At 41.7% G+C, this 16,423-nt stretch overlaps 1 protein-coding gene across 2 annotated transcripts in view; it reads left to right on the top strand.

The window, feature by feature from the left end:
* Window positions 1-16,423, top strand: part of LOC141128080 (multidrug and toxin extrusion protein 2-like) — a 188,429-nt gene that overhangs the window by 130,486 nt on the left and 41,520 nt on the right. For both annotated transcript variants that reach the window (XM_073615145.1, XM_073615144.1), the window contains 3 exons: window positions 1,978-2,075; window positions 2,187-2,300; window positions 13,464-13,531. In XM_073615145.1, the coding sequence (XP_073471246.1) occupies window positions 1,978-2,075; window positions 2,187-2,300; window positions 13,464-13,531 (280 nt within the window). The remainder of the gene's footprint in view (window positions 1-1,977; window positions 2,076-2,186; window positions 2,301-13,463; window positions 13,532-16,423) is intronic.

The raw sequence follows: 16,423 nt of genomic DNA, 5'->3' as shown, positions 1-16,423 counted from the left end.
TGGGGATACACTTTAGTATGTCACATGTGAACAATGCTTTAGTAGCAATTTAGCAGGAAATTTATGTAACATGGCCCCCTATGGGGATACACTTTAGTATGTCACATGTGAACGATGCTTTAGTAGCAATTTAGCAGGAAATTTATGTTGTGTTAATGTGCACTAATAATGATTTTAGTATATTTTTAGCAAAAATATTGTTTTGATAAACATTTGCGCAAATATGCTGCCTTAAAAATCAGTAGCACCTTCTTTTTATTCTACTGGCCATGTGCTTTCAGGAAATGTATGGTTTGGGGGGTCTTTTACAAATTCTGAAAGCTGTAAGTGAAAAAGGAAAACTTTTTCTAAAACGTTTGCGTATCTCCGATTAGCACTATTTCTCAAAAAGGCGCAATTTAAAATTGACAAATATTTGCTATTTATTTACTCAATACAGGTTAAGCTTTTATATTTAGTAGGAATTTAGCAGGATTTTTGAAAAAATTGCGGTGTTTGTAACCTTCAGGTTTTTAGAGAAATTTTTATATTGTACGTTCGATTTTAACCATTTAGCAAAAAAGGCGCAATGTAAAAATTACAAATATTTGTTATGTATTAACTCCATACAGGTAAAGCTTTTATATTTAGTTGGAATTTAGCAGGCATTTTGTAAAATTAGTTGTGTTTTTATCTGCTAATAATGGTTATAGTGTATTTTTAGCAAACATATTGTTTTGATAAACATTCGCACAAATACCACAGGGCCTTAAAAATCAGTAGCACATTCTTTTTATTGCAGAGGTCATATGCTTTCAGAAAATTATATGGTTTGGGGGGGGGGGTCTTTTACAAACTCTGAAAGCTGTAAGTGAAAAATGACAACCTCCAAATTTTTGGAGAAATTTTTGGGAACGTTCGATTTCCACCATTTTGCAAAAAGGCGCAATGTAAAAATTAAAATTTTTTGTTATTAACTTCATTCAGGTTAAGCTTTTATATTTAGTAGGGATTTAGCAGGAATTTTGTAAAATTAGCTATGTTTTTATCCGCTAATAATGGTTTTAGTGTTTTTTGCGAATATATTGGTTTGATAAACATTTGAGCAAATACCACTGAGTCTAAAAAGTCTGTAGCACCTTCTTTTTATACTAGAGGGCATATGCTTCCAGAAAATATATGGTTTTGTGGGTCTTTCTGAAAGTTGTAAGGAAAAAATGAAAACCTTCAGATTTTAGAGAAATTTGGATATTTACACTTCTTGCTTCTGTTCATTTTTCACCATTTCGCAAAAAAGCACATTTTTAAAAGTTACAAATATTTCTTATTTATTAACTCAATACAGGTTAAGCTTCTATATTTAGTAGGAATTTTGTAAAATGTGCTGTGTTTTTATCTGCTAATAATGGTTTTTGTGTAATTTTTTGCAAATATATTGGTTTGATAAACATTTGCGCAAATACCGCGGGGTATAAAAATTCAGCAGCACCTTCTTTTTATTCTACTGATCATGTGCTTTCAGAAAATATTGGGGGGGTCTTTTATAAACTCTGAAATCTATACGTGAAAAATAAAAAAACAAAGGAAAAATTGCAAAAATGGTCTGGCCACCTGAGTGTACAAAATGGAGCACAGGGCAGCGAAAGGGTTAATTGGTACAGTTGTCATTTGAAAATGCAATACAAATACACTACAACACATGACATCACTTCTGATTTTTTTATTCTGTCGTATGAGAATTTTCGTGACTATAGTAAACTCTTCAGGTTCGATCTGAGATTAGCATGCAAAAAAAGAAAAACTGACGATCATTCGTCTGATAATCTCATCGTGTTTACCAGGCAATACACTGCACTTTTTTCCAATTTCTTTAAAGTTAATTCTTAGGGTTAATAGGCCCAGCCAACATGCATAGCTTAAATGTGTTTTGTAACATTATTCTGCTTTCTTGTATAGTTATAATGCTTTTTTATTTGTTGATTTTATTTATTTTTATAGAGGATCAGCTTGGGCAAACACATTATCTCAATTTGCAATGTCTGGTGTTCTATTTGCCTATATTATTATGAAAAAGCTACATGTATCAACTTGGGGAGGTATGTGAGTATGAAGAAAGTTCACTCAACTATATCTGGATAGTAAATATCCAGAAGATGATCATCATGTTTTTGTGTGTTGTATTTCATATTTTATATTGTCTTCTTTAGGTTGGTCCATAGACTGTTTACAGGAATGGGGCTTATTTATGCGCCTGGCGATCCCCAGCATGCTCATGGTGTGCATCGAGTGGTGGAGCTTTGAGATTGGAGGCTTTTTGGCAGGTTGGTTGGAACCCTACCTTATATAGTGACATTATAGCAGAAAATTGCATGTATTTGGAGCTCTCAGCGATGCACTGTTCCTAGAGACAAAGGATTATTACACAGTAATAGTGAATATCCAATAATGAATAATTATTAAAAGTGAAACAATAGTGATGTTAAGTCGTTTAATTTTTTTATACACTTTTACCTTGTTTAGGACTCTGGGCGTCTTCTACACATGCCCAAAAAAACTTTTTCAAAGCACACAGAGTGTGTGTAATACATCCAGTTCGTCTGCCATGCCAACTTGCGGACAATTCCCAGCTTTAAAATAAAGCCAGAAGTTGCTGTGCACATGTCAAACACTATAGATGTGAAATAGAGGGATACAAAGTAACATTGCTACTATTGTATCTACTCTGTTTCATTCTACTGCTGATCATAGAAATGAGCAGCATCCTGATGATAACATTTTATTTATGTTTATTTTGTCATATTTTACTCTATTTAACCTCATATTACCCATTAGTTTACCCTAATGGGACCTAATTAACTCCATCTTCTCCCTCCAACTATTATTTTTCTGCTAATTTTTTTTTTCATTTATTTCTATTTTATTAACCAGTTATATTTCAACTTTTTTTGTGTGTGTATGTATGTGTGTGTATATGTATGTATGTATGTATGTATGTATATATATATATATATATATATATATATATATATATATATATATATATATATATATATATATATATATATATATGTATGTATGTATGTATGTATGTGTATATATGTATATATATATATATATATATAATATATATATATATATATATATATATATATATATATATTAATATTTATTTATTTATTTTTGTCATTTTTTTTGAAAAGTCCAAAATTGGAAACTAGAACTCTTAAATCTCTTTATTTTCTTCAATTTTTTTTTTTTTAAAGGAATACTGGTCAAAAAGGGGGTATACAGGTGTGAGAGGTGAAGTGGTTAAACAGATGTTTTTTTACTAATTATTATATACATTTTTATTTTATAAATCAACATATAATACAGGGTACACCAATGATGGGCCATTGGTCAAGAACTAAGGCAAGCCATAGATGGAAAACAATGAATATTATGGTCAGTGTTGCCGGCTGTAGCAGGTGGCACTGATTGACGAAAGAAACCCGACAGGCTAATTGTACATAAGTTGATCGAGAGATCGAGCTCTGTACAACCAGCCTGCCCATATAGATGGATTGAAATTTGGTCGGTCCACGCTCAGCTGACAGAATTTCTATCTGTCTATGGTTGGCTTAGGGGTTTTTCTTCCTTTCCATAATTGTAAAATCCAGCAGACTGATCAAAGTAACAGTGAGGGGGAGAGAGAGGAATTAATCATTCAACTTGTGTGTTTATAATATCAGTTTGAGCTATTAAGCTCCATAAGCAACAGTGGATTCTTTCAGCAGTATAGTATTTTATATTTGCCTGACTAAGAAAGGGGAAAATAAGTCGTAGGTCTCCCAACACTTTTTTTTTTTTTTTTTTTTTTTTTTTAAATGCATTAAACTAATATTAATAACCAGACCTTCTATTCATACATGCTGCCAAACATTTTAACACATTGTTGTATGTTTCATAAAAATGTAGACATGCTGCATTTGAAGAAATGCACCTGTATGGTGTGAACAGAGCACACAGAAAAAAAAATCTGCAGGTCCTTGCATTGAGCCTATCTTGATCAATGCAATGACATTTAGCCCTTATAGCTTTTTTTTTTTTTTTTTAAAAAACCAAAACCTGAATAATTAAATTGGCATTAGAGTTGGTTCACATTAGAACATGGTGCTGGAAAGACATGTTCCCTATGCATTTCCCACACTGTCTTCAAAACGCACTGCCTTTGTGATCTTCTGTGGGTGCCAGTACATTATTAACAGCAGGAGAGGCAACTAGTTGAAGATGACCAAGATAGCAGCACAGGACACAGGCATAGACACCTCCACAGTGGAATGCTGTAGGACAACGATAGATATGCTGGGCAGCCAATCGTGTATTTTGAATTTAAAGCGGAACTTCAGTAATTTTTTTCAACTTTCCATCTATTAAATCTTCTGCCCTTGTTGTTTTAATCTTTGGATAGTAAAAATTTTTTTTTCTGCCAGTAAATACCTTATATAGCCCACTTCCTGTTTCTTGTCTGGTAAAAAGCCTAGGCTTATGACATCATGCACAGCTCTCTCACTCTCGTGAGAGTTTGCCAGGAAGGGATGAGTCATAAGAGGGCTAATGAGAGCTGCAGAGCTGGAGGTTGTCAGAAACCATGAATCAGACTGAGACAGAAGTACAGTTAAATCACACTTGTTTAATAATAATAAAAAAAGGTATACAGACTAAACGTAGTCAAAACAAAGTTGAGGAACCGGAACGGATAGTCAGACAAGCCAAAACGTCAAGGAGCCAGAGATGAGCATAGTAGAATGGCAAGCAGGATTTGGAGCCAGAAGGAATGTCAGCCAAGCAAGTCTTTAACAGGAACACAGGAGAGCGTCTCTAGAGATGTGACCAAGACAGAGATCATCTGGACTGGGCGGCTTAAATAGACAGGACTGATGAGCAGGATATCATCAACAGGTGAGTCACTGTGGAGAGGTAGGAGCTGGCAATTAGTCGACAGCTGAGCGGCCAGCTTTAAGAAGAAAGGGCTGAGCCCAGCCCTGACAGAGGTGTGTCTGTGTAAATCCAGGAAGTTAACAGGCAGCAGCTTCAGCTGCCCACATGATTGCAGCCAGACTCGGTGGAGGGAGATTTCTGCCTATTTGGCAAGTACAGAATCACAGTATATATAAAATAATATACAAAGTGGTTGGAGGGAAGCTTCAATATGGCAAAGATGTTTTTATTACATGAGCGGAATTAACACTCACTCGGGACGTGACTGGATGGAGGAAGGAGTGAGTGTGCACTGTACCTGGCACTCTGAACCGCTGCAAAGCCGAGAGGCTGGCGTGGAGGGCTGCCTGTCTCCGGCGTTTGTCTCTCCTTTGACGCCCAGCTGCATCCGGATCTGAAGCCGCTGAAGCTGCTCGGGGGGATCTCCTGGCTGGACGATGTGCTGCTGTCACCCTAGAGCCCTTGTTGCATAGGACAACGGAGCTGCCTGAGGCCCCGCTGTGATCCCGCAAGAGTGCGGGATTTGCTGAGACGACGCGGTGCAGCGAGAGAGGTGAGGGAGGAACAAGCAGTGAGTGCTTTTGCAGGGGTTGCAAAAAGCCCCCCTTGGAGAATTAACCTCCCCCTCTGTACCAATTATCCACATATTAGCCTGCATTAACAGCCTATAAAAATCTTTTTCGGCCAAATTAACCACTGAACTGTTGCTGAAGCCTTGTTTCAAATTTAAGTGAGGGAGGAAGGGGGAAAGGAAAAAAAGGAGGAAAGGGAAGAAATGATCAGCTAGCGAGCAGACACCCCTGGAAAGGATGCAAATGACGCGGTCTGCAAAAGAGAAGGAAAAAGGGAACCAGGCGGCAGCTTTTGCGTAAATTGGAACGTTTTGCCCATACAGTTCCCCCGTTGCCTGCTAAGGGGGACCAGCAGCAGACAATGGCGCAAGCCAAAACTCAGGTGGGTCCTGTACTAGATAGAAGTCAAGGGCATGGCCAGATATCCTCAAACCCTACCACTCCATCCAGCAGCAATAAAACCGCGAGCACCAAGGGGACATGGGGTGGAAAAGCAGGTTTAGTATCAACAAAACCTGCATCGGCTGGGGCGGCCAACATGACCAGTACCACCTCTGAGGGCGAGGAACCGACATTAAGGGATGTTCTCTCTGTTGTTAATGCCTGCAAAGGCTCAATTGTCGGCCTCGATAGCCAGTTAAAAAGCATTAAAGATGAATTACTCTCAATGAGTCAGGTACTGGGGAAGACTGTAGAAAGGACTACTGCCTTAGAGGAGAGACTGAGTACAGTTGAGGATAACCTATTCCCATTAAAGCAAAAAATTAAAGGACTACAGGAACAAATGGCCGCACAGGCCATTAAACTCGAGGAAATGGAAAACAGAAATCACAGAAATAATGTGCGAGTGATAGGCTTGCCAGAGAGGAGCGAGGGTCACGATCCCATAGCTTTCCTTGAGGGGTGGTTTAGGGAAACTTTTGGAGCCACTTCTTTTACAGCACTATTTGCGATTGAAAGAGTTCCCCTTAGGGCCCACCAGTTGGGTGAATATACTAGGCCACTGCTCCTGAAACTTGTTAACTACAACAACAAAGTGATCCTATTAGGCAAGGCCAGAGAGATGGGGACTATTATGTACAATGGGGTTAGTGTCTCGCTGTACCCAGACTTCCCACCGGAGCTTCAGAAGCGCAGGGCGGAATATATACCCATTAAGCGAACTTTGCAGAAATATAAGCTAGCATATGCTCTGCTATGTTCTGCAAGAACTTTGTTCTTTGGCTCACCATCTGAAGTCGAACAGTGGCTGGAAGAAAATAGGAAGGACTTATAGAGGACATCAAGCATGGAACTATTTTTTCTTTTTTTTTGGGGGGGAGGGGGGGTGAGTTGATTGAGGTTGTAAAGCCTTTTTGGGATCATGGATCCCTCTCTCCCCCTCCCTCCCCTTTGGGTTTTTTTTTCTCCTCAAAACACTGTTTGCATTGCTTTCACCCATCACTGTAATATCACTATCATATAATAGGAATTACTTTGATTGATTGATTTGGAGGGAGTGGAGGAGGGGAGACACTTTTTCAGTTGTATGTTTGCAAGTATGGGAGCAAGAGTATGTAAGGGACTCCCATGGTTAAGCTTTATATTAAAGTCACGGGGTCGTAACATGTGGAAGGAAAGTTGGGAGTGGTATGTTAAGGTCACAGGTGAAACCCTTAGGGTAGGTCCTGATGGGCAGGGAGGGGGAAGGGGGAGGGCAAGAGCGGGCGTCGATTTGGGCAGGGGGGTAAGGTGAGGATTAAGAACCACACATTATTAATAACACTAGTATTTTGTAAGACACGAATTGAGAGAGGAGAAGGGCATGGTGAGAGGGAGAAACACACAGATTAGAAAAACCACCCGAGCTTAAGAGCTGTGAGTGAAATTGTTAGGATGATCACTTTTTGACTCAATTTTGTGTTGTTTTCTAGTGTTGATTTATTTTTTTATTTTTTACCATGCAAGAAAAGAGAGTCAGTATAGCCTCATGGAATGTCCGGGGCCTAGGGGATCCAACTAAGAGCCAGGTTTACTTTGCCTGCAGGAGACGCATTTAACGACACGTTGATACAATTGCGCAGTCGGAGGTTCCAAACCCAATATCACTCGGTCTATTCCTCTTATTCAAGGGGGGTAAGTATGCTGGTTGGGAGGGGAGTGGCGTTCTCCTGCAGGGAAAGTTGTTTCGATGAGAAAGGCCGTTATATTTTCCTACTTTGTTCGATTGAGAACAAATTATTTGTGCTGGCGAACATTTATGTCCCCCCCCCATTCAAACTAGAGGTTCTATACAAATTATTGGAGTTTGTGCTAGATAAAGAAGGGACTCCGATAATAGCAGTGGGTGACTTTAACGAAGTGCTCAACGGGAGTCTAGACAGATTCCCGTCGGGACATAGGTCCAATACAGCAGGTAAGAGTCGGCTATCCCGATTCATAGTGGAAATGGGATTGAGTGACATATGGCGTATGCGCTATCCGCAAGAAAGACAGTTCTCGTGCTTCTCAAGTTCCTATCTCACTCTCTCTAGAATTGATTTGGCCCTGGGTAACTGGGAGGCAATATCAACAATAAGCTGTATAGAGTATGGCCCGAGAGGAGTCTCGGATTATTCTCCGCTCATGCTGACAATAAAGGTTGGGGATAGGACCCCTCTTAGAGCGTGGAAAATAAACACGTGCTGGTTGGAGTTGATTGGCAATTCCACAGAAGTGGTGTCTAATCTGAAGGAATATGTACAAATTAATACAGGTTCAGCATCAGCGGACGTGGTTCGGGAATCCCTGAAGGCAGTGGCGTAGCGTGGGTTGTCAGCACCCGGGGCAAGGCAAGTCATTTGCGCCCCCTAACCTGTGAACTTTTAGCACTCCTTCCCTTCCTTCAATAGTACTGACCTGCCCGATTCCTATACTGACCACTACACTGGCATACCTGATTCCTACACTGACCATTATGCTTATCTACCTGTCCACTACACTACACACTACACTGACCACTACACCACACTACCTGACCACTAAACTAACCTACCTGATTCCTACACTGACCATTACGCTTACCTACCTGTCCACTTCACTACCCACCACACTACACTGACTACTACACTACACTGACCACTACACCAACTACTACCTGACCACTAAACGAACCTACCTGATTCCTAGACTGACCACTACGCTTACCTACCTGTCCACTACACTACCCACTACACTACACTGACTACTACACTGACCACTACACCAACCACTACACCACATTGACCACTACACTACCCATTACACTGCACTACACTGACCACTACACTGACTACTACCCTGCACTGACCACTACGCACTACACTGCACTACACTACCTGACCACTAAACGAACCTACCTGATTCCTACACTGAACACTACACTACCCACTACACTGCACTGACCACTACACTACACTGACCACTACACTACACTGACCACTACACTACACTGACCACTACACCACACTGACCACTACACTACCGACTACACTACACTGACTACTCTGCACTGACCACTATTCACTACACTGCACTACCCAAAACACTGCACACTACACTAACCACTAAACTAACCTACCTGATTCCTACACTGACCACTATGCTTACCTGTCCACTACACTACACTATACTACACACTACACTATACTGACCACTACACTGCACTACCCAGTACACTACACTGACCACTACACTGCACTGACCACTACCCACTACACTACCTACTACACACTGACCACTACACTGCACTGACCACTACCCACTACACTGACCACTACACCACACTGACAACTACACTACACTGACCACTACTCACTACACTACACTGACCACTATCCACTACACTGCACTGACCACTACACTAGACTGACCACTACCCACTACACTACCCACTGCACTGACCACTACATAACACTGACCACTACACCGCACTACCTGACCACTAAACTAACCTACCTGTTTCATATACTGACCACTAACACTGACATACCTGATTCCTACACTGACCATTATGCTTACCTACCTGTCCACTACACTGCACTGACTACTATACCACACTGACCACTACACTGCACTACCCACTACACTGTCCACTACACCATGCTGACCACTACACTGCACTACCCACTGCACTGCACTACCCACTACACCACACTGACTACTACCCACTCTACCTATAGTATTCCTATACTGACCACTACACAGCATGACTCTAACTGCTTGTTTACTCTCTCTCTGGCTGGCTGCTTCCTCTCCCTAGACCATGTGCACTCCCCCCAGGCCAGCAACATGACTCAACGAGGGAGTCTCACCTGTGTTTTGTCTTTCATCCATGATCGATCTGTGCTGCCACAATGGTAAATGATTGGAGATCTGGAGGAGAAGAGGAGGAGGAAAAGACAGCGGCGGCAGGTCACAAGGCGGAGGCGGGACTCCAGGAGCAACCTTTGCGCAAGTGCCACCCGACATCACAGACAGGCAGCCCTGCCACTGCACATGACCCCATTCGCCTAATCACAGCGCACCGGCCGTTCTGCCTGAGATTAAACATGGCGGCCGGAGCGCGGGGACACAGTATATCGGAATTAGGACAGTGACACACATTGGCTTTGAATTGCGCCCCCCAAAATGTTGCGCCCGGTGCCACGGCCCCCCTCGCACCCCCCACGCTACGCCACTGCTTGAAGGCCTATCTCAGAGGCCTCCCGATTCAGCAGGTGGCAAGAACTAAGGGGAAAGCCAGAGAGTGAGAAGGGGAGGTTAAGAGAGAGGCGATATTGGCAGAGAAACGCTATGTTGAAGATCCAACCTTAGATAGACCGAGAGAATGGTTGTATAAACAACAAGTATACAAAATGGTTATTACAAGGAGGATGGAGAACAAGCGCATATTTCAGAGGCAGTGCCATTTTGGAGAAGGGGAAAGGGTTGGTAGCATGTTGTCCCTTCTGATCAAATCCAACACTTCCCCCTCTTCTGTCTCTATGATTAGGACTACAAGCGGGGACATTACTGCCGACTCGATGGAGATAATGCGGGTGTTTAGTAATTATTATAGGTCTCTATATAAATCTAATAGGGATGAAGGGAGTGAAATAACGGATGATTTTCTCCAGGGAGTATCAATCCCATCCCTGTCAGAGCAGGATAGAATAGATTTGGAGGCACCAGTGACTTCGGAGGAACTAAAACGGGCAGTGGCTGGGATGTCCAGCCAAAAATGGGCTTCCGGTGGAAATATACAAAAGATATGGAGAGGTACTCCTCCCAGAATTGTTGGAAACATTGAGATGTTCATTAGCTAATGGTAGACTACCTACTTCAATGTTAGAAGCCACTATCACCGTAATACTTAAGGAGGGGAAAGATCACTTGGATGTTTCCTCCTATCACCCAGTTTCATTACTATGCACTGATGTAAAAATTCTGGCGAAAGTTTTAGCAACCCGCCTAAATAGATATATTCAAGGGTTGATATACCCGGATCAGTCTGGTTTTATTCCCAATAGATCAACAAGCATCAACATTAGAAGAGTCTTCTTAAATATGCAGATTCCCACTGATAACTTAGGTGCTAAGGCTGTCTTGGCCTTGGATGCTGCCAAGGCCTTCGACAGTCTAGAATGGGACTACCTATGGAAGCTGCAATTCGGGTTTGGCCCTTCCTTTATTAGTTGGGTGAAGTTACTGTATAATGAACCAAGAGCAAAAGTTAAATTTAACAACGAATACTCAGAAGTGTTCCAGCTGGAGAGAGGGACGAGACAATGTTGTCCCCTGTCTCCCCTATTGTTTACTCTTGCAATGGAACCCCCTAGCAATTATGACTAGATCAAGGCCAGATATACAGGGGTTCCGGCGGCAGTTAGAAGAAGACAGGATAGCATAGTTTGCAGATGACGCCCTGTTCTTTCTTGGGGATGCTGAAGCCTCACTGAACCCAGTGATACAGATGGTGGGTGAGTTTGGGCGCCTCTCTGGCCTGGTCATCAACTGGGAGAAGTCGGCCTTATTACCGATTGACCCACTTGGTGACCAGACATTACCGGGAATCTCCCTTTTGAAAGTAGTGACCAAGTTGAATTATCTGGGTGTTTGGATCACAAGTGACATGAACCAGTATGCTAATAATAACTTAGCCCCACTGTTGTTGAAACTAAAACAAAAGGGAGATATTTGGTGCCATCTTCCCCTATCCGCTGCAGGGCGCTGTAATCTAATAAAAATGATATGGCTTCCGCAGATACTGTATATGCTGCACAATTCCCCGATTTGGATAGGTCAAAAGTGGTTTAAGAAAATAGAATCCCTTTTTAGGGAACTAATTTGGAAAAAGGGCCAACCTAGGATTAGCTTGCAAACTCTCCAATTACCGATTAAAGACGGTGGTATGGCGATACCTCACCCGAGATCTTTTTTGTCATCTCAGCTGCAAAACCTTGGGGGTTGTGGAACCATAGGTGGTGGGAGCCCTAATAATAGAATGATGATAAAGGGGGCTCCACATTATACATTAGTGGAGACACTAGAGGCAGACTCCTTTACTGATAGATTCCCAACAATCAAATTAGTTAGTAAAGTGTGGCGGGTAACGAAGGCATTAATGGGTTATAATGGGCTAACAGAGTATAACCACTTATGGCTTAATAAAAACCTTGCAGAAATAAGGGGTATAGAGAGACCTGGGGAATGGGAAAGGCAAGGTATTAGCCGCTTGATTCAGCTATTTGAGGGCAACCTTATGAAGTCCTTTTTTAGATCTAAGACAAGAATTTCAAATATCAAATAAGACATTTTATAAATACCTGCAGATTAGACGTGCCATTCAAACACAGTTGGGAAAGTATAACAAATAATTCTGTGCTGCCCAAAAAAGACAAATAAGCAGCTAACATGGCCAATAGGATATAAGCATGTAACAGTAAGACAAAAAAATATGTGTAGCGCTAAAAAACTTGAGAGTTCAACATAAGGACAATGTAGTCCAACTAATGGTGAAAAACATCTAAGAGAAATTTAGAAAAGAGTCCTCAATGTTTGTATAACTCATAAAAGGTAAACAGTCCATATAAATGCAGTGACTTCATGTGAAGAATAAATTAAATGCGTGACATCTGAAGTGAAGACAGAAGAAGCACACCACCACCGACAATGAGAAGGCTTACCGGATCTCGTGGACCCAAGAGGACGTACGCCCAATTGGGTCAAATCAGACTTGGGTGGTGGGTGATGGTAGATGTTCCAGAGGATTGATGGAGATGGGCATCTAAGAGTAAACCATGGACTGATGTGTTCCTCAAAATGATATCGAGAAGTAGGTGGCAATGATGTAAGGCAAGAAGGAAAAAGGCCACATGGCGTAATTCCATAAAACAAGTATCAAATTTATTAAAAATAAAAGATACTCACATGTAAGTCTTTTAAAATCAGCGCTGTAAAAGTATGGCGGCAGTGGGGTCCACTTACTAGGATAAATAAAACCTTCAAGAGCTCATTGGAGCCTGAAGCCAAAACATGCCTGTTAGGGTGTTTGGAGGAAGATAGAGTCCTCCCCGGTACCATAGAGGTAGTGTTGAGGTGTTTGTTCCAAGCGAGAAAACTGATTGCACAAAAGTGCAAATCTAAACTCCAGACACATATGAAAAATTCAGTGTCCCTGGATACCAAGACTGACTAAAGAAATTTAATCTTTTGTGGAATAAAACAGTTTTTATATACATATATATTCTACTGAGTATTTAGCTGTTGGAGTTCATCTTTACACTATGTTACAGTATACTATGGGGACCCCATATAGAGTAGATGTTTATTGATGTTGTGTTTTGTATATATTGCATAGTCCATTAAATGCATTTGTTTTTAGTGGAGTTCTTTATACATAACTGTACTGCTTCAGCATATAAACCAGTGTTATGTTTTATATTTAATCTGTAGGTGTTATAAGTGTTGTTGAACTGGGTGCACAAGCTGTAATGCTGGAACTGGCCACAATAGCTTACATGGTGAGTGTTCTTTATTGGTATCTTAAAAAGAACTTGTTTCTAATGGTCAATGCAATTTCTGACTATAGTTTTCACCTCTCTGTCCTGAGTCCCTACCATTGGTACTGAAACTGAGAAACGTATTGAGTTCTTTTGTCGTAAGGTGCCCAGTACCATTTAATGCACTTCAGTCTAGGTTCACACTGGTGCGATGGCAGACATCGCATGTGATTCCCACCGCATTGCTGTGCAGATCACATGCGATGTCTGTGGGATGCGATTTCAGCCATACAAACTGGCTGAAATCTCATCACATTTGCACCAAAATGGTGCAGGACTCTTTTTTTTTTTTTACTCCGCAGTGGAATCGGATCGTAAGGGTGTTCACACCTTTGCAATCCGATTCCTGCACCATTTCACAGTTCACACTGCGATCTGCGAACCGAACTGGGAGTGTCATTAACTTTACATTGACACCTACAGCGCGCGGTTCGCAGATCTCGGTGTGAGCCACTGTGTGATGCAGTTGCAATGCAGGTACCTGCACTGAATTCGTGAGGTTTCTGCATCGCACCAGTCTGAACCCAGCCTCAAGGTTACTCTTTAACTGTTCACAGAAACAGAGCACTTCAAATATGAATGCACAAAAAGGTAATGATGAAGAACATTCATAAACCATTTTTATAAATCCTGACTGGAATGGAGTTGTAGGGCCTTTACAGTATACAGTGAGGGAAAAAAGTAGTTGATCCCCTGCTGATTTTGTACATTTGCCCACTGACAAAGGAATGATCAGTCTATAATTTTAATGGAAGGTTTATTTTAACAGTGAGAGACAGAATAACAACAAAACTATCCAAAAAAACACATTTCAAAAAAGTTATAAATTGATTTGCATTTTAATGAGTGAAATAAGTATTTGATCCCCTATCAATCAGCAAGATTTCTGTCTCCAAGGTGTCTTCTATACAGGTAACGAGCTGAGATTAGGAGCACTCTCTTAAAGGGAGCTTGTTACCTGTATAAAAGACACCTGTCCACAGAAGCAATCAATCGGATTCCAATCTCCACCATTGCCAAGACCAAAGAGCTGTCCAAGGATGTCAGGGACAAGATTGTAGATCTACACAAGCCTGGAATGGGCTACAAGACCATCGCCAAGCAGCTTGGTGAGAGGGTGACAACAGTTGGTGCAATTATTCGTAAATGGAAGAAACACAAAATAACTGTCAATCTCCCTCGGTCTGGGGCTCCATGCAAGGTCTCACATCATGGAGTTTCAATGATCATGAGAACAATAAGGAATCAGCGCAGAAGTACACAGGAGAATCTTGTCAATGATCTCAAGGCAGCTGGAACCATAGTCACCAAGAAAACAATTTGGTAACACACTAGGCCGTGAAGGATTGAAATCCTGCAGTGCCCGCAAGGTCCTCCTGCTCAAGAAAGCACATGTACAGGCCAGTCTGAAGTTTGCTAATGAACATCTAAATGATTCAGAGGAGAAATGGGTGAAAGTGTTGTGGTCAGATCAGACCAAAATTGAGCTCTTTGGCATCAGCTCAACTCGCCATGTTTGGAGGAGGTGGAATGCTGCATATGACCCAAAGAATACCATCCCCACCTTCAAACATGGAGGTGGAAACATTATGCTTTGGGGGTGTTTTTCTGCTAAGGGGACAGGACGATGGACGGGGTCATATATCGTCAAATCTTGGGTGAGAACCTCCTTCCCTCAGCCAGGGCATTGCAAATGGGTCGTGGATGGGTATTCCAGCATGACAATGACCCAAAACATACGGCCAAGGCAACAAAGGAGTGGCTCAAGAAGAAGCACATTAAGGTCCGGGAGTGGCCTAGCCAGTCTCCAGCCTTAATCCCATAGAAAATATGCGGAGGGAGCTGAGGTTTCGAGTTACCAAACGTCAGCCTGGAAACCTTAATGACTTGGAGAGGCTCCTCCTAAGATGTGTGCAAACCTGGTGGCCAACTACAAGAAATGTCAGACCTCTGAGATTGCACACAAGGGTTTTGCCACCAAATACTAAGTCATGTTTTGCGAAGGGGTCAAATACTTATTTCACTCATTAAAATGCAAATCAATTTATAACTTTTTTGAAATACCCTTTTCTGAATATTTTTGTTGCTATTCTGTCTCTCACTGTTAAAATAAACCTACCTTAAAATTATAGACCGATCGTTTCTTTGTCAGTGGACAAACGTACAAAATCAGCAGGGGATCAAATACTTTTTTGCCTCACTGTATGTAAACCCAAACACTAAAATCTCATATAAGCTTTAACACTTTTATGTAGCTTCAAAAGTAATTTTTTTTTCAAAAAAATTTCAGTAAAATATCTGATGATCTTGCCATAAAAGATCCTTGGCTAGTCACTTCCTGTTGCAGCTTGACAAAGCTCTATCACTCAGTTGTGTTGATGCCCTGTCACACAATCTCCCAGTGGAGACTACAAGTAACCATGCCAACACTCATTGCACAGGCATAGTTCACTATCATCAACCATTAGGAAAACCACGCTGAGAAATGATGTGCAGCAGTTTTTGGTGTGTGTATATATAGACAGGAGATGGCTCCAAAAAGGCTGCAGGAAGTCAGTAGTGTTGATATTTAACAATGGATGAAACAGTGTTTTAACCACTTCCCGCCCGGCCCATAGCAGATGGCGGCTGGGCGGTTGTTCAGTTATCCTGACTGAGCATCATAGGACGTCCAGCAGGATCATATGCTGCCGCGCGCCCGCGGGGGCGCGCATCGCAACGATCGGTGGAGCGGTGTGTCAGTCTGACACACCGCTCCACCAATCTTGGTAAAGAGCCTCCGGCGGAGGCTCTTTACCACGTGATCAGCCGTGTCCAATCACGGCTGATCACGATGGTAATAGGAAGAGCCGT

The sequence above is a fragment of the Aquarana catesbeiana genome, linkage group LG02, assembly GCF_042186555.1.
Source record: "Aquarana catesbeiana isolate 2022-GZ linkage group LG02, ASM4218655v1, whole genome shotgun sequence".
Lineage (NCBI taxonomy): Eukaryota > Metazoa > Chordata > Amphibia > Anura > Ranidae > Aquarana > Aquarana catesbeiana.
Note: the sequence above shows the minus strand (reverse complement) of the source record. Positions and strands in the feature narration are given on the sequence as shown.